This window comes from Drosophila ficusphila, unplaced genomic scaffold (genome assembly GCF_018152265.1).
Source record: "Drosophila ficusphila isolate 14025-0441.05 unplaced genomic scaffold, ASM1815226v1 contig_855, whole genome shotgun sequence".
Lineage (NCBI taxonomy): Eukaryota > Metazoa > Arthropoda > Insecta > Diptera > Drosophilidae > Drosophila > Drosophila ficusphila.
The window spans coordinates 66,559-91,796 of NW_025064807.1; the positions used below are offsets into that span (position 1 = coordinate 66,559).

Here is a 25,238-nt window from a genome sequence, read left to right on the forward strand (position 1 = left end):
CGGTTTTTTATTTTTTACTTAATGCCGTGGGCGCTTAATGTACAGTTGCCTTGTAAAAATGTACAATTTAAGCGCTTGCTTTAAAATATTTTTTTTTTCGTTTTTTGTGGTTTTTCGGTCTTTATTTGTTATTAATCTATATTAGCTGAAAGTTGGTTTTCAACTCTGCCCTATAAATCACTTTTAATAAATAGCCGCCGCCTCTTGGTTTCTTCTTCTGTTTGGTTTGGTTTAGCTATTTACTTGTTTAGCGCTTGTAATTAACATTTTTGTCGTGTTCTCATTATGTTTAACTTTTGGTTTTAATTTCATGGGCTTAGATATAATACAATTTGTTGTTTATTATACTGCACTAACGGTCTCGCGTGGATTGCATTTCTCAGCTGCTCGGCTCGCATTTCATTTCATTTACTAACTGCCTTTTCGGGGATTTTCTTCAAGTTCTAACTGCCATCGGCTGCAAATTCTTCTTCACTTTGATTTCGCTTAACTTTTAACGGGGCTCTTGTTCTTCTTGTAATATTTAGTTAATGTTTTATGTGTGTGTGTGTATGTATGCGTGTGTTTTTACGGTTTAACAATAGTTTAGTTTTAGTTTAGTTTAGTTACTAATTTAGTGTAGCACATCCGTGAGATGAGACGAGACTTGCGTGTTTAGATTCCGGTTTTTTTCGGGGTTTTGGATTCGGATTTGGGTTTTCTTCATCGGGGTTTCGATCTAAAAAACTCTATTTATATATATATGTAATGTATGTATATATAGTATGTATGTTTATAGTATGTTTTGTATGTATATTAATTTATTTTTGGTTTAATTAGTATTTGTTAAACAAAAGTAACGCAAGAGATTTCATTTAGTGCTAAAAACAAGTGTATGCTTATGTAAGTAAGTTCGGCCTCGGTTTCGGTTACCCTCAACCTGCTCCTCCATTATAATTATATTTATATCATATAATGTCTATGTAAAGAGATGTTCGGTAGATAGGCGTAAAGAGCGCAGTTTTCTTCTTCTTATTGGAAATTCGTAAAGTTCGTTAGAAATCTGATGAAAGTTTCATTAAAGTTTTCTTTTTGGTTTGTTTCTCAATTTATTCGATAAACTCTTTACATTAAATTACTTAGCTAAATTGTTGGGTTCTTTTTCACCATCTTCTGCTTTTGTTTTCTTTTTCTGTTTTTGTTTTATTTTTTTTTTTTTTGCTTTTTGGGTTTTTTCTTGGATTTGTTTTTGCCATAGCCATACAAAATGTTGTGTTTCTTTAATGTATAACGTTAAGTACATATGTATACATGCTCGTACATATATGTAATCCTTTGGTTTTAGTTTAATGAACACTTTGTTGGGTTCAATTTCAATATTAGTTTAAAAAGTTAGTTATAGTTTTAAGATTAGCGTTGGTTTTACATTTTCTTGGTTTGGTTTAGGTTTAGAAAAAGTTCTGCTTGTCGAAATAAATATAGTTAAGAAGCGCTGTGCCCTGTTGACTTGTTTGTGATTTCTCTTCGGTCTAGATTTAGGTTTAGGTCTAGTTTTAGCTTCGGTTTCCGTAATTCATTATCTATGTATATGTATGTATATATGTAATTTATATAAATTGCTAAAAATCATAGTTTTATCGATTAGTATTCTGAAACAGTTTTGTGTTCGCTCTAGTTGAAGACATTTCGCACGGGTCCATCGGAACCAATTGGAATCCTTCCGTGGGGATCTGGTATCTCCCGTTATCCGAGTTCTATTCGGTTATCATGCGACGAAGTTTGAGGAGGGGAGATTCGGGGGCTGGCACTTAATTGATTTCATCTCAGACTCCCCAAAAAGGCTTATGCGGTTAGCTATCCTATGTGTGTCCTGTATATCTAGCTCTCATCCCGGAAGGATTCCATTTGCTTTCGCCGGCCCATGTGTGTGTGTGTGTGTGTGTGTGTGTTTTGTGTGACATTCGGTTACTAGCTTGGATTACGGAATATTTTACTGCTTTCGGCTTCTGGTTTTTACGGCGAACCGTGTTTACCCGTAGTTCTAACTGGTTTACAGAGTGCTGATGTCACACCCCATTTTAAGGCCAAGTCACACGTTTTGCTCAAAGACGCCGATAAGGGAAATGATTTAAAAGATAAATTATTTCTTAATGTTTGGTTTTATTTCTACTGAAACCCTAAGGCAATTATTTGTTTTCCTACAGTGTCTCCTACAGATTTCTCCACGTTAATTTTTTTACACTACTCTGGGCGCCTGCGGAAAACAAAGTTCGGTTTTTTACGGGTTCGGTTCGCAGGATTCTCAGCCTGGCCGGCTAAAGGCTCCTCCTCCATATTCTCATTTCCTTCTTTATCGGAAGTTAGCTTCTTAGAGCTGGAATTCATACAAAATGTGTGACTTGCCAGTGAATCCGCCAAAAAGAATTGTTTTGAATAAACATAAATTTGGCTCTGATTTCGCACACAATGTGTCTTGGTTCTGCAAATTTGTTTAAATGTTGTTAACAAGTGACTGGAAACAATTTGTTCCATGAAGTCTTTATCTTTGGTGGCATTTCTTTTGACCAACTTGAGTTTTACAGCCCCGAAACGCACTGTATGGGAAGTCGAAGAGAGACAGTTGTGATTTAATTCGCAAAGCTTCAAAGCTCGTATATTGACCCCGTAATAAAAAAAAATTAAAGAAAAAAACCAAGGACCTTCCTGAATTTTGAACCTAACTTGTCAATTTTAGCTTTAACTAATTTGGTTGCCCTATTTTATTTTTGTTTTTTTTTTTTTTTTGGGAAAACCGATGTGAACCGCTTTCTGGCCTAAGTTTTAGTCTTAGCTTTCGTTTCGGCTTGTGATTTTCCCCGCAACATTTGGCTTATGCGTCTAATTAAAAGTACGTGTAATTATTAATATTATTTATGTATATGTTATATATATAATATATATAAGGTTTCTTCTTGTAACTTAACTAGAGCTTCGTCTGATGTTCACATTTAGCTGCTCTACTCATGAAGCGACTAACGCGTGAGAGTCAAAAGTGTGTGCCAAGAAATTCTGCATTTGTTGATTATATTCTTCGATAGTTAGCAACAATTTGATGGGTAAACATGGATCGGTGATCGGTGATCGGTGATCAATGATCGATGATCGATGATTAATAATAATGAAGGAGAGTGAGAGTCGTGAAAATAGAAATGGGAGTGCTGCGAAGGAGTCATATGTTCTATCTGAGGATTTGTAGTTAGGATACACAATTTGTTTGTTTGTCAGGCTTAGTTTGTCGTTTGTTTTCTGTACAAAAAGACATACAATACTGCGTATGTGGTTGTTTGTATATAAGTGTATATTATATAAGTATGTATAGTTTCCGTTTGTTGCATCCTTTTCGTTAGTATGTTTGTATATATAGCATAGTTGACGAGTGTTCCGAAGTTGATTTTTTTGGTTTGGTTTTGGATTTGGTTTTGGTTTGGTTTTGCTTTAAAGTTAGTTACGTGTGTATGGTTTAGTTGTTCATGTTGTGGGTAACATTACGTCATACAATATAGCAGTAAATAGGTATCGTAGCTGTTGTTGTTCTTCTTTTTCGTTTTCTTCTTGTTGGGTTTACTTATTTCAGTTCAAAGAGGTTCAAGGATGTCTTTTTTCTAGGGGGTTTTGGTCGAAAGAGAGAAAGTTCGATGGGGATTCGGTTGGTTGGAACCAAGCCCAGAAAATAAAATACACATATGTTTAACGCATTTAAAGACACAATGAAATGGGATAGTATAATGTACAGTTATGCATAATAGATCAATTGTAATATAAGTAGTAGTTGTTGTCATTAATAGTTGTTATACACAAATAAGCCACAAAAACTGTACAACAATTGTACATGAATAAAAAACTTATGCACGAGAATTTATCGACGGTTTCCAAAAAGTCTCCTCTCTAGGCTATTATTTACCTCTTCCTTCTTCCTCTATTTTTGTATTTCTTCGCATATGTATATAACTATGTAATCGAACATGCACACACACACACGTGATCTATATATATAGCAATTATATATATATATATATATATATATATTTATATATATTTTTTATTTATATATATAACAAGAACGTTTCTTTGTTGGTTTTTATCAAGGGTTCTGTTTATTATGCTCATTTAGTTTACTATACAAATCGTCTCGTCTTGTTTTTATTTAACATAATTTTATTTTAATAACTTCATCGTTTTGCTGAGAACACAGTTTACTATGTAAATATTTAAAGCTTTGGTGGCGGCGAAAAAATCAACAACGAAAAGTCCACGTAAATGAAAACATCAACCGAAATTAAAGTCATACAAATTTATACATATATATATCTATATACGATTTCTTTATGATTACGAGTTAAGATGTGAATTGAAGACCGCTTTAGTTCTTAGTTCTTTCGCACTTCGATTTTTATACACATACATTATACATAAACAACCGAAATTAACAACAACAGAAATGAATTAACAGAGCTTATGATTTCATTTATTTTTTTTTTTTTTGTTAAGTTCTTAGTGTGTTTTGATTTTGGTTTTTTAGTTTTGTTTACCAAAAATGAGGCTAAGCAAATAGTACTGAACTTTACAAGTTTTGGCAGTACGCATCTGATTTACTTCCATCCTTTCCTCCTAAAATTATGCAATATACAATGTCCTCGCTTCCAACGCTTCGTCCCTCGCCATCAGCTACTAGTTGTGGTATTAATCCTTTAAAAATATACTCATAACGCGCTACTTAATCGTTTAAAAAGTTCATCTTCAGTTTTTCAATACACCGTATATTAACTAAGTTTAATTAACCAAGTTCTTTCAACATCGTTTTGCAATCGCTTTCCCGTGTCATCGTTTTCGATCATGTACTCCTTCTCCTTCTCCATCTTTCTCTTCCTCACAATTGTGGTTGCTGTTGTTGCCGCATCGCTTCTTCTTCTGCTTTCTTTTTTTCATAGATATCCGACTCGAACTAAAAACTAACCTCAAAATATCGCTACCTAAGAAATCATAGTTGTATAAAGAGTCCTCTTCGATAGGAGTGAGAGAGACAGAGCCTTGGCTGCCCTACTCGTGCAGTGGATCAGGCAGAGACAGAAGAAAGCCCTTCTTCAGAATTATCCTCAACTTTTTAGGTTATGTACAATATTATTTTGTTTGTTGTTGTTGTTGTTCAGGTGGAGGGTGCGTGGGAGAGGGAGTGGCATGTGCGACATTTTTCATTTTGCTTTCGAGTTAACGCTTCACTTTATGGTTAATTGCTAAAGTTCCTTTATTCTGCCATCGTTAATCCATATTCTCTTATTAGTGTTCGTTTAACTGCTATCACTTTCCATTTTAATGTTATTTTAGATTTACTTCGGTTTCCTCTTGTTTAATATTAATTTTTTGCTTTTCTTTTACGTTTTTTGTTTTCTTTAATAAAATACAATTTCGCTAAACAAAGTTCTCAGTTTTGCTGGGTGGTAGGGGGAGGGGGAGAGGGGGGATGGAAAATGGGAGAGGGGTGTGGATACACAACTTTTCTCTTGTGACTTTATCGGCTTCATTACCTTTCTCGATTTTGCTAGTTTTATGTAGTTTATGTAATGTTTTAATGCATTTTACTTTCTGTTACTTGTTTTTGCTCATATTTTAATGATTTTATCTATTATTCTTTATACGGTGTGTTCTTTCTTTTTGTTAGGAATTTTAATCATAATTTCTCCTTTTCTTTTTCCTGCAATAAAGAGTAAATTGCAAAAATCACTTGAATTAGTTTTTGGTGGTCTTGGGTTATGGTTGCTCATGTTTGTTGTGATTGGAGATTGGATGGGGGTTGTTCTATCGAAGAATTCGAAAATAAATCAGGCCAGAGATAGACAATAATTGATAGGGAGAGCGACAATTAATTAACTATGGCTATGCTTCAATACAAAAAAAACAAATAAATAATACAAAATGGTTTGTTAGTAGATAAATTAGGCTACTTTTGGTTGCTGTTGCTGTTGCAGATGCCGTAGATGTTGCTATTGCTGTTCAGATTGTTAGTAGTTATCGTAACTATTTTTGGTAAATTATTGCAGTGATTGTAGTTGTTTTTTTTTTTTTGGAGTTGTTGTAGTTGTAGATGTTAGTTGACGCTGGGCACATTTTGGATCAGATTTTGGTTAGTCAAGGCAGGCGGGTTCATGGAGAATTGATCGAGGGCGAGGTTTTTTTGGGTTAGTTTTCGTTTTTGGTGGTGGTATTTTTTGGTTTTATTTTTGATGATGATTGCAGAAAACAGTCAGCCAATCAATCGACCGAATCAAGCGGCAGGTTCTCCCACACATTTTCTGTTTTTTTTTTTGTTTAAGGATTTCTCATTCAATTTTAGTTTTAACTAGAGAGCGAACTTGATCAACTACTCAAAGGAAATGTTGATTTATTCGACAATTCATATGGATAGTTATGGGAAAATAAGAAAAGAATGGAAGATACATTTGATTAGCTTTCCATGATTATCGGCGACGACAAATCACTCAAAGATACCAGAAATCGTCTAGCACAGCAAATGAAAATTCAATCGGCAACGAAAACGAAATGAATTAAAACGAACTTTCAATTGGGGATATAAAATATATATCCCCGATTTCAGGCAGGCGCAGGCAAGCAGAAAACAGGATCTAAGGAAACAATAAAAGTGTTCACAGGACGAAAGTACATAAAAGACAGAGAAAACAATAAAAATGCAAATCGGTTGGTTTTGTTCTTTTTTTGTTTATTTTTTTAAATATTTTTCTTTTTTATTTATTTGTTTAATTTACAATTGTATTTTTTGTTGTTGTTGTTTGTTTTATATTTCGGTAGAAATCAATCTCAAAACGCACAAAATCATAATGGATAGTTGTAATCGGTAAAGAATAGCACAAGTGTTTAGATACTAGATACAAAGAATCGAATCGAAATCATTCAAGTTTTCAAGTTTATACACAGCAAAAATCAACAGAGGCGACAAAAAACATAAAGTGCGCAAACTAGAGGGGCGGGGCTGCGGGGGGCGGGGAAAATACTCTTTTGTGTACAATATACAAATAATTCTAATTATAATTCCAAATCAATGCAAAAGTGTTGAGCTACGATTTCTGTGTGCTTCGCGTGTATGTTTTATTCACTGCCAAGAAATTAATAAGCTTAATAGTGATTTATAATATACATAAGTAACGATTAATTCTGTTTTTGTATTCCTCCAAAGCAAATGAAAACGTTTGCTTCGCTTACGGTGTTTTTTTTATGTTTTTGTTTTTTTAAATGTGGTTTTTATTTTAAATGTATATAATTAAACAATAAGTACTTAAAAACAAAGTTGATAACGTTTTCTTGTCGTATTCCTTTACATGATAATAATTATAATAATATTATGGACTGGACTTTGACATAAAAAGAAAAGTTTCGTTTATGTGTAGTTGTTTTTCTTTAAGTTTTGTTTGTAGTTTTTTGTTTTTTAAGCAACAGAAACAAGCACAGCGAAAAAATGAATTTTCGTTTTGAATGAAGCAAAAAATATATAAGGCATATTTACGATGAATTAAATTTATAATATTTATATCTAGAGAACTACATATTTTGTTTAACTCTCGATTGTGTTGGTGTGTGAGTGAGTTGTGGCTGTGTGCGTTCGTTTTGTGTTTCCGTTTCCGTTTTGTGTTTGTCAGGCGAAACAAATATTCGGATCAGGAATAGATTTGCTTTCGTTTAGCACACATCGAATTGAGTAGAAACCTAAGGGATTATCTTTTTCACTTCTCTGGGTCTCGTTAAGTTTATTATTTTATTTTATTAATTTCTTTGCGACGCTCCAGGCACAATAGAATAGGTTGTTTTTTTTTTTTTTATAATACAAAATTTGCAAAAAACTATATAATTTCTTAACCTTTAACTTTTCATTTAATCGCGTATCCGTTTGCGTCAAACACAAAAATTCATTCATTTTCCGTTTTGTTTTTCCCATTGTGGTAACTATTAGAAATTGTTAACTAAGAAAATTTCACTAATTGTTGTAGCTGCTGCTCCTCCGTCCGTTTGTCTGTCCGTCCGTAAGTACGTTGCTTCTCCGTATCCGTAGTATCTGTATCCGGTTCCGTATGGTTATGTGTTGTTTGGTGTCTGGTCTGCATTCGCATTTCGCCTGCAGCTTCAACGTCTTTAATTTGCAGTATAAAACTAAAATTTCAACTTTTTTTTTCCTCTTCTGCTGCGTTTCGTATGTTGTTTTTGTTTGTTTGTTTTGTTTTGTTTGTTGGTTGGTTTGCGGATGTTTAATAATATTTGGTGTTGACAGTTTATGTTGTTGGTTTTTGTTTTTGTTTTTTTGTGGTGTTGATTGGTTGGTAGGTTGTTGGTTGGTTTGTTGGTTGATTGGTTGGTGTGTGGGTTGGAGAGTTGGCACACTTACTGTTCTTGGGGATCAGTATCACTCTCCTCCAGTTCGCTCTTGTTGCGTCGCTTCTCGTAGATGAGAATGATGATGCACAGAATCAGCACCTCAGCACAGATGCCCAGGAAAGGCCACAAGGCGGCAAATTTGCCTGCAAAGCACAAGGGATTATTAAACAACTACTCAGTTTTAATTACCGATTAACCAAGGTCGCATACATTATAGTTTTACTTTGCTTACATTGCCAAAAAGTTGGATTCAGGTTACTCATTTATAATCATGTTTGCTTAGTGTTTTAAGTTCCGTTTAAAAGGCGAAAGAAAAACTTACTTTTCCTGGGAAAAGGTAACATATTCTCAACTACCCTTGAACACGAAAGGTTGTTAAATCTGCTAGTTACTCCTTTGAACTTAGTAATATGCTTTTAAATTAATTAAATATTAATGCCCAATATAACAAGATTTCATCCTATTTTTTTAGCATGTAAAAAACAATATCCACTTCTTAGAATTTCGAAATCCACGATTAACAACTATTAATTATGATAAGATACTTTTTAATGCACTTTGAGCACTCCAAACCCATTATGTAATAACAAAAAAATAATTTTCATAATTCCTTTTTTTTTTTTTTTAACAAAAATGTACCATAAAGAAGAAAAAATCTGATGAACTAACATGCGCCACCATAAAGATAGCCAACAGACCGGACTATATTTCGTTACATTTTATATGCAAAGGCAAACATTAGCCTGAAGGTTAATGGGCAACAGATCTGGACGAGGAACAGAGGAATATAGCGACCTGGGTTTTTCGGTGGACATTAGCCGGAGTTCGCTTAGTGGGCACTCCCATCCGGAGGAAACTTACCCTTAACACGCACAGTTGTGACGTCGATGGCAGGGGCGGTGTTGGTGCCATTCACACCGTAGTCATTGGCCGCATTGCGTCCAATGCATTTGTAGTCGCCTCTGTCGTCCAATGTCACATTGTCCAATGTCAGAATGGCGTTGGGGACATTGTCCTCGTCCGCCTTGAGGATGTAACGATCTGTGGAGTTTGTCAGCGTTACATTGCCTGCAAACCAAATAAAGCAGAATTAAATCGAGTCCAGTAATGGGAGATCATTTAAAGATGGACTCACCAAAGGTCCATGACAACTGGGGATCGGTACCAACAACGCTGCAGGTCACCGACATCTTCTCACCCTCCACAACGGCTGTATTTGAAGGCACTCTTACAATAACGCGGGCTGCCGTGGAAAGCATTATTAGTTATTTATTTATTAGTTATATATTGCGATTGAGCACTCACCAATCACTGTGATATTCCGGGACTCTTCGTTGATCGAGCAACTGTAAAGACCATCGTCGGATGCGTCCGTCTTGTCGATGATGAACTTGTTCTCGGCTTCGATTAGCTTAAAGCGACCTTTCAGCGAAGGCACCTGCGTCACATCGGTGTTGTTCTTTTTCCTAGAATAGGAATAGACAGGGTATTAGTTTGGTAATAGATGGTTATAAATAGTGTTGGTCTCTGCCCTTTAATCTGTGACAAGCTAGTAGGCTTAAAAAGATGATCAAAATGCTCTTGTTGCAAAGTCACATCAGATAGTATCAGATTTATCCTATATGTTAAAGCCATACACAACAGTTTAATATATAATTAAATGATCATTACAATAAAAATTGGCTACAATTGGATAGCTTTAAATATACACCACTATTCATTTGTATTTTATATATATTTTCCCATATTAAAGTAGTATTTGATATCCAAATTGTTGTCTCTGTAGTTACTACCGTATATATCTAGTAGAAAAATCCATTTATCTAAATGAATTCTACAGTTATCGCCGAATAGCCGGGCTGCACCTACTCGAGAAGCGAACTTTCTGGCCTTCCGCCGTTCCCTATGCCTTTTGCCAATTATTCAAAGACTAATTCCACGGCGAGGCACACGCAAAGTTTGGCCCTGGCCCCAGAACAAGAACAAGAACGAAAACAAGAACGAAACTGAGAATGAGTATGGGTATGGGTATGGGTTGGGGTATGAGTATGAGAACCAGGGAGCCGGACAGGTCCCGGAATGAACAAAAGTGTCATTACCATTACCAGACCATGCCACCAGAGCTCACAGCTCACAGCTCAGAGCTGAGGGCTCCGAGCTCGGAGCTCCGGCTGGCTACCAACACTAACCGGTGTCCCAGACAGGAAGGCACTTTTCAGTAACCGCCGCCCATAGCAGAAGTGCCACCCAGCCATCACCCATCACCCATCAGACCCCACTCAACTGTACCCATTCGCACAAATGGCACCTTGTTGTACCCTCGCAAAGGGTATGCTAATGATTCGACGCAAGTTTCTCAACAAAAAACTGAGAAACTGGAGAAACCATTGTGCATCCATTAGGGCGGACTTTTCAAAGTTCCTAAGCCACAGAATTTTTGTGGTTTATTCGAAGTGCTTAAGAAATAAATCAGAGGACTTTAAGAGAACTATTATTTGGCTATTTACATTTCAAAGCATTTTTGATAAGTTAAGGTAATGTTTGAATTTTTCAGTTTGGTTTTAAGATTTTATATTTTTATTTTATTAATAGCACGTGACAAAATTACTTTAAAAACAGTGCAAATTTTTAAAACATGTTGTATATAAAAGTTCAGAATACATATCTCGAAAATAATTTTTTTAAATCCATAAAATATATAATTATCTTTATGTATCTTAATACCTTTAGAAATTTCTTCCTAATATTAGCAGCAAGGTGTTTCACGCTTCGTTCTTGCTCCGGTTAGAAAATTACGTCAGTCAGGCAGTCAGTTAGGCAGTCAGGCCAACATAATTAAGCAAAAGTGCTTAGCTGGGCCGTATTAAAATGATTGCTCTTATAACTACTAACTATGTGGGACACAGACAGAAACACAGACCCATCCTGCCTCGCAACATCCCCCGGATATTTTGGGACCTCTGAGAGGAGTGGTTGGTGGGGGGATGGGGGATTGGGTTTACGGAATGACTTACCATATAAGCACGCCCGGCGTGTCTTTCACGTTGCAGCTGAGAACCAGCGGGTGTCTGATGTCGTAAAATTTCATTTGATGCTCGATATTATCATAGTTTGGCACCAGCTTATCTGAAGATTGTATAGATAGATGCAAAAGATTAGTCGAGTCTTGGTCAGCATGGTATGGCGTTCTAATATTGGGATACGAGAAAACGTTTACATAAAGAACTGCTTAAACAAAGTTTAATCTAATAACTTGTATATAAATATAAATATATTTGCTTATAGGAATAAATTGAGAACGAGCTTAAAAGTATGAGGGGTTTGGTGGAGCTTTTTTGGAGAGATTTTTGGTTTCAGATTTTTTTTTTTTTTTTTTGTTTTTTGACTGAGAAATGAGAGCTTGAGTATCAGTTTTGGATACTGACTAAATTGCTTAGGAGAGTAATGATGATTTAGCAACACACAAATCGCTAATACCAAATAAAAGGTGGAGCGAAATAATAATAATAAGTATATTCGTAAAACTAAAACTATAACTAAAGAATACGTATAAAAAAACAAAAGGGCATACAATTTGGTCAATCGAATTTTATTGATCCTATTTGGTATAAAACACATTATCGTACTATTTCGAAACTTGGACTGAAATCAAATAAACTTCATTTTACGCTGCGTATGAATTTGAGATTACTTTGATTATTTACGTTTATGTTTGATTAGTTTTTGGTATGTATAGTTGATTAATTTATCGGTTAAGTTAGCTGGAATGTAAAATAGAGCAAAAGTAGGTAAATTAATGTTAATCGATATACACAATGCGATACATACAACATTTAGATCGATTCTCGGTTTATCGACTGGCTCGATAGACAAGAAGCGCAAGCAAGAAAGCGAGAGAAAGAGAATCAGCGACTCGTCACGTGTTGTTTTTTCCGCCTTATCGGGCAGTCTGATTGATTATAATCAGCTCGTAAGCCAAAACGCTGCCAATTGTAAACTTATGCGTCATCGCAAAACTGGCTGCCAATCAAATTCGAATCGGAATCGGAATTGAAATAGAAATCGAAATCGATGCACCTGCCAGTTGTGTGTTCAACAATCAGAGTAAACAACTAAAGCGTAAGTTAGGAATAACCAAGGAAAACAGAAAACAAAGGGGGATAGAAGAAGAAAGAGGCAAGGAAAGTTAAAGAAAGCCAAAGAAAAACAAAGGACAGAGATAACTGGACAAGGCAACAAATGAAATCAAGAGAATGTAAAGCACAAAGACAAAGAAAGAGCAGCGGCAATGATGAAAAAGTTTAAGCAAACAACTCAAGCTAAACTTAAAGGTGTGACCATATGTGTATGTGTGGGTGTGTGGCCAGTGTGTGTATGGGCGAGAGCGAGAGCGAGCCAAAATCACACTGAAAGGTTGCGAGCGAGAGGGCGAATTGGCTAGGCGAGCGATTAACGTTTAATTAAAAACCAACAACACCAAAATTAGACTAGCGAGGTTGATGCAAATGGAAAAAGACTGCGAGAGCAAGCTAAAAGTACTGATGAAGGAGAGCGCGAGAGCGAGGGGGAAGGGGTGTGGTGCCAGAGCTGAGATCAGATGCAGTTCGAAAGAGACAGAGCGAGTGGGTGGGGTTGGTTTGGGTTGGGTGGGCGAACAATTGCAGCGATGACACTCGACCTTGTTCCCATTTTCAAAACAACAAATTAAAAGATTTTGGCGTTTTTAAATCGCTAGATAGTTTAGATCAATTATTTTGTAGCCTACTTTAAGACGCCTTTATGGGGAGTTATTACCTATAAATCAGTTTCTAAAAATTAGCATTAAATTAGGATTAAATTATTATATGAATATATTATGAATTTTGTTTAAAATGCTCAACAAGTAACAGATTGAAGATTAAGTGTGAGATTGAAAAATTTAAGCCTTGTATTCAGATAACCTTATTTACCAAAACATCTATAAAAACTGCATATCTTAAAAATCTTTATAACTTTTGAAAATGGGAGCAGGGCTAAAGTTTTTGATACGATAACAATTACAATGGCAGTTTCAATCGGCGCGAGCGAGATAAAAGCCAAAAACGAACAACAACAAAGTGGGCATTTTACAAGTAGAACTTTAATAACATGTTTTGTGGGTGTTTCGTGTGTGTTTTGCGTGTGTGTGTTTTCGTGTCTGTGGGTGTGTGTGTGTATGTGGCTCACCCATCTTGACGGGCAAGAGCGTCTGGTGCTGCAGATGCACCTGGTGCACCTGGCCACCCATCAGCATGTGGCCACCAGCACCCAACATTGGGGCATTGGCACCCGCAAAACCACCGCCGCCTCCACCCATCATGGCCTTTGTGCTGGTGGCTGCTGCAATGGTGGTTTGCTCTCCCGATCCAGATCCAGATGATGCTGAAGAACCGTATCCAGATCCATATCCCGTTCCCGATCCCTGGACATGTCCCGATACAGTTCCCACCACCGGAGGGACAAAGTGCGGCGCATACGTCTGGTATCGCTCGTTCTGGCCAGGATTATGTGGTCGCGGCGGCATTGGCAGCTGGAAGGCGTTCAGCGTATGCTGCGCCTGCTGTTGCAACTGCTGCTGGTGGTGGGCGTGGTGGTGCGCCGTCGTTAGGAGCAGACTGGCCTCCGTGGCAGTGGCGCTGGCAGTGGGATTCGTCTGATTGTACAGTATAGTGGGTGGCTCCGGTGGCGCCACCGTGTGCTCGAGCAGATTGAGGCGCGGCGGTGGAAAGTCCGGCGGCGTGGCCGAGTAAATGTGATGGATCCCACCACCACCACCACCTCCTCCCGCCGATGGATGCCAGGGCTGGGATCCGGATAGAGTGGCGTTGCCATAGCCCAAATGCGACTTGTGCTGCTTGTGCGACTGGTGGGGCAACTGCTGCTGCTCCTGCCACTTGCGTGTGAAGAAGTCACCCGCCGAATTGGACGTCAGCTCGTCGATGGTCTGGTAGCCGGACTCGGTGGGTTCGCCCGCTCCCGCTCCCCCTCCTCCTCCCGCCGCTCCCTTGGGATCGCGCACGTGCAGCATGTGGTAGCTGCTGTAGCGATGGGTGCACTGGTAGCGACCCTCGTGCACCTTGAGGGCGTGCCGCACCTTCAGGTGCGCCTCGATCGTGTGCTTCTCACCTTTAGCGGAAACCAGAACCAGAACCAGAACGCAACAGATGACCGGATGAGTGGTGGAGTTGCAATCATCATCTCAATCAGCTCAGGATTCAGTGCCCCAGCCACACCATACTCACCCTCGAATGCACTCTCCTCCAAAACGTAGGCATGATCATCGCGCCCGTGCCGCAGATTGTGCCGTGTTATCGGCTCCCCGTTTTTGAGCCAGTGGATCTGCTCGGCGATCGAAATAATGCAGGTGATCGAGAAGGAGGAGCCCAGGTTTACAGTTTCGTCGCCATAGTAGATGACCGGCGGCACCGATAACACTGTGGACTCCTTGCTCAGGTCGTTGGCTGCTCTCCCACAACGAAAAGCGAACGTTTGTATTGGGTTCAAGGGTCACTCAGTGAACTTACAACTAGACTAGGCAAAGTGCTGGTCAACAAAATGGAAAGGAGGGATTTTCAGAAAGCCCTGATGATTCAAGGCACTAAAAAGTATGCTACGGTTTTTTGTTTGGTTCCGATTGTCCTTTCTATTTCTTTTAACAGCATACTTGCATAAGTTTTTCAGGACTAATGATTTTTAACAATTTTCCTTCGAATCAAGAAAAAATAGCTGATAAAATCAAATGAATTTAAAAATTGATAAACAAAACTTGACTTAAGCTACACGAAAATTACTATCCCAATAATTCATTTATAATTTATTATAGTATGATCAAATTCTGTTGACCATGATTCCAAATCATAATACCTAACTAAAAACTAACGCAAAAAAGGAGAAACAAATAAACGATCATCAATACTTCCTAATTATATAATGACTTATATTATGTGTGTTTTTCCCGTTTATGGTATTTGTTGAACAAGTTGCGATCGATTATTTGATTTCAGCGCCAAGTTGCAAACATATATATCAATGTTTGAATTTATCTAGTCGAAATGCTTATGTGGCCAGTTTCTTTTTGGGGTTGGAGGAGGAGGCTAATAAAACACATTTACACACAGAACGCAAAAAACACAACGCATGAAAAATAAACTAACACAAACCGAAAATGTATTTACGTAATGCTGGAAATTAACATTAACTTATGTATCGATACAAATGGGTTTTTCTCACTTCACTGAGTGAATTATCGTAACTTAAACGATGCAAGGAAAAGTAAGTATCAGAGGGTAATTATTATACAGAGGTGGCTAAGGCTAAGGTGATGGGTATAGTATTCTGGTTGTTTTTTTAACATATATCAGTAATAAATCGATGTTGCCCAATATCGCCCACCAATTAACCAAGTTGGTGAAATAAGTCCAACAAAAATTCCTGCTGTCGGCATAAAGGTAATTAAAATTACAGTTTTCAATTGGAGATATAAAAGCGATCTTATCAATTGAATACCCTGATAATAGACAATGATATTGGTTGGCCATTATCTAGGTCGTTTTAATTGCTTATAACCTTTTGAATGACTTAACAAAATATTCAAATAACGTTACGTCATCATGAGTTAAAGATTTTTTGTATATTGGTTGGCATAAATAAACAGGTTGGAAATGACGAAATAACTGAGTCATTAACTTTAGGTCGAAAGATGACGTTGACACTTAAATATGCAAATAAATCAAATCAAATTCATTTTTTCACCATATTCTGAAACCCAAAATGTTTATTTTTAAAGTTTTTCTTGGCGTAACGGATGTTTTGACTTGAATAATGTTTTGTGTTATATTTTCTTAGTGCAAATAAATAAATATTCCTTGCAACTCAATTTTATTTGCAAGTTTTCCGTAAATGATTTTGGATTTATACCAATGGCGAAATCATATACTTAAATTGTACAAAATTATTTTTTGTTAGCCTAAAAATTTTCATACATATATATAAAACTCAAAAATGCCCTAAGGGCATTGGTAATTGGATTTTTTGCTTGTTTTTGGGTTCGTTCAAATCAAATGATAGTCAAAAACGATGACGTCAATAGGCTGACCGGTTTTAACTGCATCTGTGACGTCAATTTTGACCAGTTTTAACTGCAAAAACCCACAGAGACCAGCAGCGAGGCCTTGTGGCATTCCATTATAACTTGTTGAGTTGTTATCGCCAAGTACCTTGTGATAGCGAACCAACAAGCAGTGCCATAAATATATGTGTAATTGTGTATGCCCGGGGAGTTCGTGTATTTACTGATACACTTGCCTGTATATTTGCCGGATGTATTACAAAACGGACTGTCGAGCTTGATAAAAAAAAAAAAAAAAAAAAAAAAAGTAAACCGAACCGAACGCAGCAACGCAGAGCAGAGTGAAGCATAAGCACACAATCTTATCAGCTGATTAAAGCAGTTAGCGAGCGGTTGGACAATGTCTTTATCTTTATCCTTATCGCTGTCATGTCAACGCACATGCACACACTCGCACGTTTGCACATAACTGATGTTAAATTATGTTTACGTCTCTTTTGCCATCTGCTGACATTTTCCTTCTTATGTTATGTCTCCCGCATCAAAATTAACCCACATTCACCAACGACTATTCTCCCAATATTAAATTGCGTTAGATGTGTTCTTATCTCCCTGTTGGGTTTTACGTAATATTCAAAATATAATGAGCGTATATTAGTTATTTTAATAGCAAAGCTAATCGTTTGTAAATACTTTATTTACTTTATTACTTTAAAAATTTGAAGCCTCTTCATTTCAATTTTTAATTTAAATATTCATATTTTAATGAAGTGAATATGTTATTAAATAAAATACTTAAATTTAGGTATTTAAACCATTATATCCTTTCAGCAAACAGAGGGTTAAACGCAGAAAATGTAGATTTTTCCGCACACACACACAAGCCTCGGGAGAGAAAGAGAGAATGGGAGAAGAGAGTGCGGAAAGAGCTACAACAATTTATTTTACCAACATTTTACATGCACGAGTCGCGCTGCCGCCAAAGTCTAAAACGCCACCCTGCCACCCAAACCGCCCAACCACCCAATTTTCCCCACTCCAAAGTCGCCGAAAATGCTTTTGTCACTTTGGACAGTGTAACTACACGGCTACTAGGCGAGAACGAGATGGGGCTACACAACATAACAAAGCATATTGCAACCGGCAGAAGCAGAAAGAGAGAGACAAAAAGAGAAAAGACAGCAAACAGCTGAACAATAATTTAAATTTACAACACTGACGCACACACACTTATTTTGCATGTACCATACAGGTGCCAGGGCTGCCATCTTTTTAAAATTTCATTTAATTCAAGCCAAAGATACTTTAATATGCTTTTAAGTTCAGAACCATAAACAGAAACTCAAAGCAAAAAGAACCCTAAATAAATAATAAGCATGTTTAAGACATAGACAAAAAATAAAAGTACAAAGTTTAGTCAAGACGTATACGCAATGTTACACGTACACACGGCGTATGTGTAATCTAAAAACAAACAAATTGACTCATTCCTATGAAATGTAATATTCCTAAGAAGCATGAGTGTCATTTTAAGATTTTTAGCCGTTAGGGTAATTTTTTCCGTATTCAAGTGTTGTCAGGGCGTATACGTATTCTTGTTAGTTGCTTAATATTCTTATTACTCATACGCACCGTTGTCAGTATTATAATTTTGCTAATAGGACAAAGTATTGTTTATTCAATATTCAATGTTAACATATGTTTTTGATGTTTTGGGGCGTATATTTTAATATTTATATAACTCATACGCAACGTTGGCAACTTGCATGTCAAAATTTAATTATTTCAAGGTTAGCATTATAAATTGCTTATTCTGATTAAAAACAAAAGTATATTATGCTAAATTTGCTCTTAAAATAAAACAAAAAGAGTATTCTACATTTCAATTAAGATTCTTAGCTAACAAGCAGTGAAACCTGAAGCACTAAAACCAAAAGCAAATTTCCTTCAAAAAACAAAAATCCCAACATTAAACAAACTCTGGCCAAGTTTCAGAGTAAAACCAAACATTTTAAATGGCTTGCAGCCCTGGTGTACATAAGCACACCTTAGCATTCCTTTTCCGACCCTTTCTCTTAGACCCTATATATACCACATTTCTCCGCCCGGCAAGCCCTAAACGCTTAACCGCTAGTTGCCGTTTTTGTTGCTGTCGGAGAACAAGAAATTTATGGTTTATTGCTTGTTCATCTAGCATAGTTTTTGTCGCATTCCTGCCTGCGCCAAATAGAAGTGAGCGGAACAAAAAAAAAAACAAATGAACGCCAGAGTTTAGGCGTCTAAAAAAGCGCAAAACTAAAAGTTTATTTAATCAAATTTATGGGACTGCCTGTAGTCTGTGCAACGCCTCCTTCCCCGCAAATCAGACGACCCCCTGCACCGCACACTTGTGACATATTGTTAGGGGCATTTGTCTGTGTGTTTATGTGCGTACAAATTGAAAGGCGTTAATACATATACTTTTACATATACGGTTTTTGATATTGAAAAAATTTAAAGAATTGTATCTCATGTATTGGTAGCTTTTTGTGAAAATTATAAGTAATTTTACAACCTTTTCCTAAACAGAATCTTAAATATTAATAAGACAAGAAGAACCATTTAAGTTTATTGTTACTTTGTAGTCAAAGTGAGGGAGAAATAAATCCTAATTCTAGAACATGTGTCAACGAAAGTACAATAATGCATAAAATACTAGCCCATATTTCACTGAACATTAGCATAAAAGTGTCTAAATACTTATTGACTTGAAGAACTTATTTTTTAAGCGACAGCTTTAGGTTTTTATTATTATTTTTAATTTAAGCATTTCGGTTTTCAAGAGAAACAAAATCATGAAAACAAATAATCGTCTTGTTATTGTGGCTGCAATCGTGTCTATATTGCTATTTAGATTGCCTGTGTTGTTGTCAAAAGTGTTTTTGCCGCGAGCAATTAAAATAAAATTTACACATAAAATTTGCAAAACCCCGCGAAAACGAACGCAAAGTGCATGAGAATTACACTAAACGAACACAAAAAAAAAAAACAAAATGAGTATAAGAAAAATTAATTAACACCAAAGCTAAAATTGTTATATGTATATGAGCGTGCGGCTTTGAGTGTATCTGTGATTTTATGTTATTTTTAGCAGGCGCTGCGCACGTGAAAGCACAGTTTTAAGTGCACTGGATAGCAACATCGTGCGCAAACTAATTTCAAGCAGTTTGAGGGTCACTAGCAAGAGCACCCAACAATTCGGAAACTTTATGAAAATCTGATTTACAACTTTTGCAGTTGGAAAAAGTTTAAGCTCATTTGTATACAATTAAGAAAACTGTGAATCCATGACCGAAGGAGTTAAAGTCTTATTAAAAGTACGGGGATGAGTCTTTTCATTTTAGTAACTCAAAATATACAAAATGAATAAATAATAATAAAATAACTTTTTTACAAAAATGTATACCCAACATAATGGTTAAGTAATAATGGGATGAAGGCTTTAGTTAATATCATGATTTAAATAATGATTCCGAATTGAAAAGAATTAATTACTTCTTTCCTCTGTTTGAAATAAAAATCCAAATCATTTGTAACGTTAATTGTTTCGGCCTAAAAATCGCATGCCTCCATTGCGTTGCTTTATTCCCCAATTATATAATTGATTTCTCTGAAAACATTTAATACTTCAAGTGGCTGACTGATTGACTCAATTGCCGAACTGACGATCGATTGAGAGAGCATTTAAACCAGACCGAGGTACTGGATTCACCGATCGATCCGGTCGATGGTTCGCTGGGTCAGTGAACGCAAAGCGAAGGTATGGAAAGTTCATTAAGTAAATTGCATGAGAAATGTCAATTAAATGCAGAGAACTCGAGTAAACTTGACAAACAACACACACACACACAGACACTTGTCCGCAGGGACACACAGATACACACCTACGTATACATACACACTCGTATAGCCGCATTGTAATGCCAGAAAAACAAAGCAATTTAAATGAAAACAACGAACGAACAGCAGCGATAGATAATAAATGTAGGGATGGATGCTGTTGCCGGGCGGCCGGGGAAGCTGTCACTTTTAAAATGCGCCAACTAACCATTATGGTGATTATTATTATCATGCTTATCATAATCAGCCAGAGATTTATAAATAAATATTTAAATACGCAGCCGGGTTACGCGACAGAAGGCAAACACACAATACAATGGTGGGGTGTTTGGTAGGAGATATGTAGGTAGTCATGTGTCTACGTTCTGTTGGTATAGTATAATATACTATACTATACTATAGTATAGTATAGTTTGGTATACAAGGCGAATAGTGTGTTTGCTCTGCTGTCGGTGTGCGTGCTCTGGCCGCCGCTGTAAATTGAAATAAAAAATTGTTTGTCTATTTTAAAATTAGCGAAAGCAACCAAACCAAAACGAAAATGACGAGGCGCTCTCGTCGCTGGCCGTGCAATATGTCTGTGCCCGCACCTTTTTAGCCACTTTGCCCCCTCGAGGCCCATAGGCAAAGTCTATAGAATCTCGCTAAATGTGCATGCAAAAAACTTTGTGCAGCTTAACCCCGCTCAACAAAAGCAACAGTCGCGGAAAACCAGACCGCACGCAAAGTGCATCGTGGGATAAAACAAAAAACAAAAAAGCAAACAAAACAACAACAGCTACAGTTGCATTTTCATTTGCAATTGCAGTTGCAGTTGCAGTTCACTTTTACCACTGATAAATTGGCAGGACCTTCGGGGACACTGTTGAAAAAGTTTATATTCTTCTAAAAGTGGAAACTTTCTATAACATCCGAAATATTTAGAAAAACTCTCAGTTGGAAATTTAATCTATTAAAAATTTGTAGTTTGTATTTAGGAAAAATAAAAGAAACTAATTTATTATAAAGGGTTTATTAGAAATAATGTGATATTATACAGTTTTATAAGCAAATTGTAAAATATCAATATGGACCTCGTGACAAATGACTCAAACTAAAGTAAGTAAAAAGTAGTTTCTTTATAAGTTTTTATTTCCCAGTTTGAGGTACAAACGCTTAAGACAAGAATTTTTACTAAAATTATAAATGTAATAAAATAGTACTAAGGGTTTAAAAAAATTTGAAGATATAGTTTCAAAGGGAGCCATGATAATTAAACTTCAGTTAAGGCCAGCTGGAATATTCTTAATAGCTAATACTGTGGATTAGCCAAAGTAAATACTTCTCGTTTGGCACATGTGGAACTGAAAGAACTTGAAAAATGTTCCTTATTCATTTATCTGTTCGGCTTTTGGCCTCTGGGATTTCTTTTTTGTTGTCGGACAAGTGCACATTAGACGTCTTTAAAGCAAACAAACATTAACAAAACACTTGTTTAACGTTTTCAAGTATGTAGAAATAACAGGGGAATGGGAATCGGATTCGGAATCGGAATGGGAATATGGGAATATCTATGGATGGTGGTGGGAGTGTGCGTCTGCCTTCTGCCTTCTGTCTGTACATAAATATTTTATTTGCTTGCAGTTGCTGTGTCTAATTAAACGAAATAAACATAGGCTAAATTTAATTTCAGCCTCTCTAGTGGCGGTTTCTGTTGGCCATGGAAAAGCCATAGAAAAAGAGGCGAACCCGGAACCAACAAAAAGGAGGATTTTGATATCGTTTAGATACATTTAAGTATCTTGTTGGCTGCATATTACAGAGAGCATAAGGTGAGTTTCTTTTTATGTTAAATTCAAAATACAGAAATAAAAGTCAGTAAGGAAGTTTGTAATCTATAACCTATATAAGAAAGTAATCAACTTAAAACAACGACAAGCATACAATAAAACTAGATAAATAAGATATGAACAATTTAAGAAACTTTATTTATGAGGAATTTTAATAAATGATAGCCGTGAGTTGGCTAAAATTAAATGATTTCTTCCAAAAATTGTTAACGAAAATCATCAGTTCGAAATCGATTTTTGTTGTTTATGCTTGTGTAATATATTCGGTTTTATACTGTTTGACAGGCACTGTCAGTGCGATCATTGTTTAGGAAAAAGAATCATTGCGCTTTGCATACGTCACGAGCCATCAGAATTGATCAATAAATTGTTGGTCCCGCATACGTTTGTCTGCCAGTTTTGTTGAATATTTCATTTGAATGCCCTGCTTTCGTTTCCACCGAGGCATTCCCCCTATGCGATATGCTATATATACTATATGCCATATAGTATATGCTATATGGTATATGCTGTGTATGACATCCCCAAACCCCCTGTATGCGCCATTTATGTCAATTATTATTGGCTTTGGCACAATTGGAAACGAAACGCAAATTGATGCGAGGAAAAGAAAACTAAATCGAGAAACTTGCAGATACAAATGTATCAGCGCACGTGTTGGCCGCCGAGCAGTTGCCAATTTATTTATGTATTTATGGTACTTGTAAAAAAATATTACTGCTCCGTACAACACAGTGAATTCTGATGGATGTGGTAATGCCTTTTAATTGGTAATTGTTGAAGCAATTGCTCTACAAAATGACGCAATTCATGTGGAGAAATGTCCTCAAATTCGCAGCACTGGATCATTACTGTTTTGTTTTCATTTTATGCGAGTCTGTACTTTTGAACTTCGAGACAAAGGCGCCAAGAGTGAGACAGAGAAAGCGAGTCAATGCCACTGGCGATAATGCTGTTTTTTCACCGCCTTATCAATATTGTCGAGTACTATAATATATAATACATACAAGCTTTGAGTTTCGATATAAGAGCGAAAAAACAATGCGGCACTCTGTTATTGCTAATCGTTATTTCGAGGCGACATATTGTCCGAAATTTACAAACGTATATACCATAATTTCGTATATATATTTTAAAATTCCTATACGTCATTGTACACATTGGATGATAACGTATTTTGCATAGAAAATAAACTTGAATTTATGAATGTAAAATGATCAAATGAAACGGTATATATATTTCAAAGCCAAGGGAATATCAAGTCATTTGGTTTTAACAATTCTTTTTTATTAACAAAAGTTGGTTTATCAATATTTTCGAGTATAGCAGCTTTGAATTTTGATAAGAGAGCAAAAAAGCAAAATAAAATGATAAATTTCTCAAAGTTTAACAGTCACTGAGAAAATATGAAGACTTTCGGGTGTAATAATTTTTAACAAAAGTTTCCGATAATTTAAAAATCATAATAGCTCAGAAATTTCCGATCGTCAGCTGCTTGTATTTTAGTAATATGTTTTTAGTTAAATAATACAGCTCTCAGATTTTTTAAACCTTTTGAAAATTCATTAAAGTATGAAAAACTAAATTTTTCGAGTTAACATTTCGCATTTTTTTTTTTGGAGTCTACAACGGCATCCAAACTAAAAATTTCACAAAAACTGAAAACCCTGCTAGAGATTTGCATTTTCGTTCCCTGCCATATTTTCCATATATTTATCCGATGTTTCACCCATCGTCACAATGGAAAAATTCTTCTCTTTGGCCGTCTGCACTCGGTTTCGTGGAAATAGCGACAACAATTCCCAGACAGTCACTCAAAAAAAGAAAATATTTGAGCAAAACAGAATAAAACAAAAAAAAAGAAAAGGAGGAATATATATGTGTGTGTGTGTGTGTATGTGTATTCCACTCTGGCTGGTCAAATGCCCCACACGGGGGGCAGCTGATTGATTGGGCGGGAAAAAGGGCTGGGGATGGTGGCATTTTCTTTGGTGACGTTGTTGGCGACTCTTTGGTTTGGCATTGCTTTTTGTTGCCGCCGATGAAAAGTCAAACACACAGCAACAACAGAAAGCCGTGGAGCACTTCTGGCAGACAGTCAGACATTCAAACTACACACATTCACATAATCTATAGGAAAATATATATACATATTATATGCACGTATATATGGTCCCCGGCACAGTGGGCCATACGCAATTGTCTTTAAGTGCGAAAAAAAAAGAGAACAAAAGATGAAAAACCGAAGGAAAACTTGACATTTCGGAAGGAGAATATATTTTAAAAGCAAACAGAGCGAACAGAGAACCAACAGCAGCAGAAGCAGTAGTATGTATATTTTTATTGTTCTCACGCAGAAAAAGCAGAAAAAAAAACACCAAGAATAACACTATATTTATTTTTAAATATAATACTTAGCCTATAACAAAGGCAAATATTGGAGCGCGCATACAGACAAATAAGCACGGATATAGCCGGATGAAAGGTCTGCCAAATGTGTGAACTTTAAGCTTTTATCGGGTACCTGCTAATAAAAGAGCAACAACCATAAAATCGAGTGAGGGGGTCGCTGGGAGGTGGGAGGTGGGTGGTAGGTGGTAGGTGGTTTCACGCTAAATAGATAAGGGCGTTAAAATACAACTTTGTTTTTGTGCTCGACATTCCCCACCTCCTCCTTGTTACCGCCCTCAATTAGCAGGAAAACGCATCACAGAAAGGTGCACACGCATATGCATACACTGCGCAAAAAGGCGGAGGACGCTCGAAAGTCAAGGTTGCGGGTCTTGATTTATCGCCACTTCACTCCTCTATTGTGCGTCATTAAATGGGAATTTTATTCTTATCTTGCGTCACTAGATCTTAATTAAATTGGCATCCGTTCTTCGCGAGGATAATATATCTGAGAGCATTATAATGCAAATTTAAGCATAGTTGATTTTGATAAATAATTGCATCTACAATTTATTTGTGTTACAAATTGCATAAATTAAATTGGGGATTTCCTAAACGAAAGAATTCATATTTGTATTAAAATAAATTTAACATTTTAA

General features: G+C 36.4%; 2 protein-coding genes across 5 annotated transcripts in view; both read right to left on the reverse strand.

Moving 5' to 3' along the window:
- Window positions 1–4,082: 4,082 nt before the first annotated feature.
- Window positions 4,083–25,238, reverse strand: part of LOC108100856 (basigin) — a 32,196-nt gene continuing 11,040 nt past the window's right edge. For 3 of the 4 annotated variants that reach the window (XM_043209381.1, XM_043209380.1, XM_043209382.1), the window contains exons 3-8: window positions 11,409–11,520; window positions 9,700–9,860; window positions 9,530–9,637; window positions 9,256–9,462; window positions 8,405–8,537; window positions 4,083–5,707 (exon numbers count right to left, since the gene is read on the reverse strand). In XM_043209381.1, the coding sequence (XP_043065316.1) occupies window positions 5,680–5,707; window positions 8,405–8,537; window positions 9,256–9,462; window positions 9,530–9,637; window positions 9,700–9,860; window positions 11,409–11,520 (749 nt within the window). In that variant the 3' untranslated portion in view covers window positions 4,083–5,679. Of the gene's footprint in view, window positions 5,708–6,354; window positions 6,374–8,404; window positions 8,538–9,255; window positions 9,463–9,529; window positions 9,638–9,699; window positions 9,861–11,408; window positions 11,521–25,238 lie in introns of those variants that run through there. The other variant, XM_017204934.2, reaches the window with a different exon arrangement.
- LOC108100855 (fork head domain-containing protein crocodile-like) lies at window positions 11,486–14,714 on the reverse strand. The gene is made up of 2 exons (XM_017204933.2): window positions 12,223–14,714; window positions 11,486–12,155 (listed from the first exon to the last, which is right to left on the reverse strand). Exon 1 carries the CDS (start codon window positions 14,438–14,440, stop codon window positions 13,514–13,516), a length of 927 nt encoding a protein of 308 aa, XP_017060422.1. The 5' UTR covers window positions 14,441–14,714; the 3' UTR covers window positions 11,486–12,155; window positions 12,223–13,513.

Coding starts and splice junctions, on each gene's coding strand:
- LOC108100855 (XM_017204933.2), bottom strand. CDS start 14,440: ATGCTGCACGTGCGCGATCCCAAGGGAGCGGCGGGAGGAGGAGGGGGA.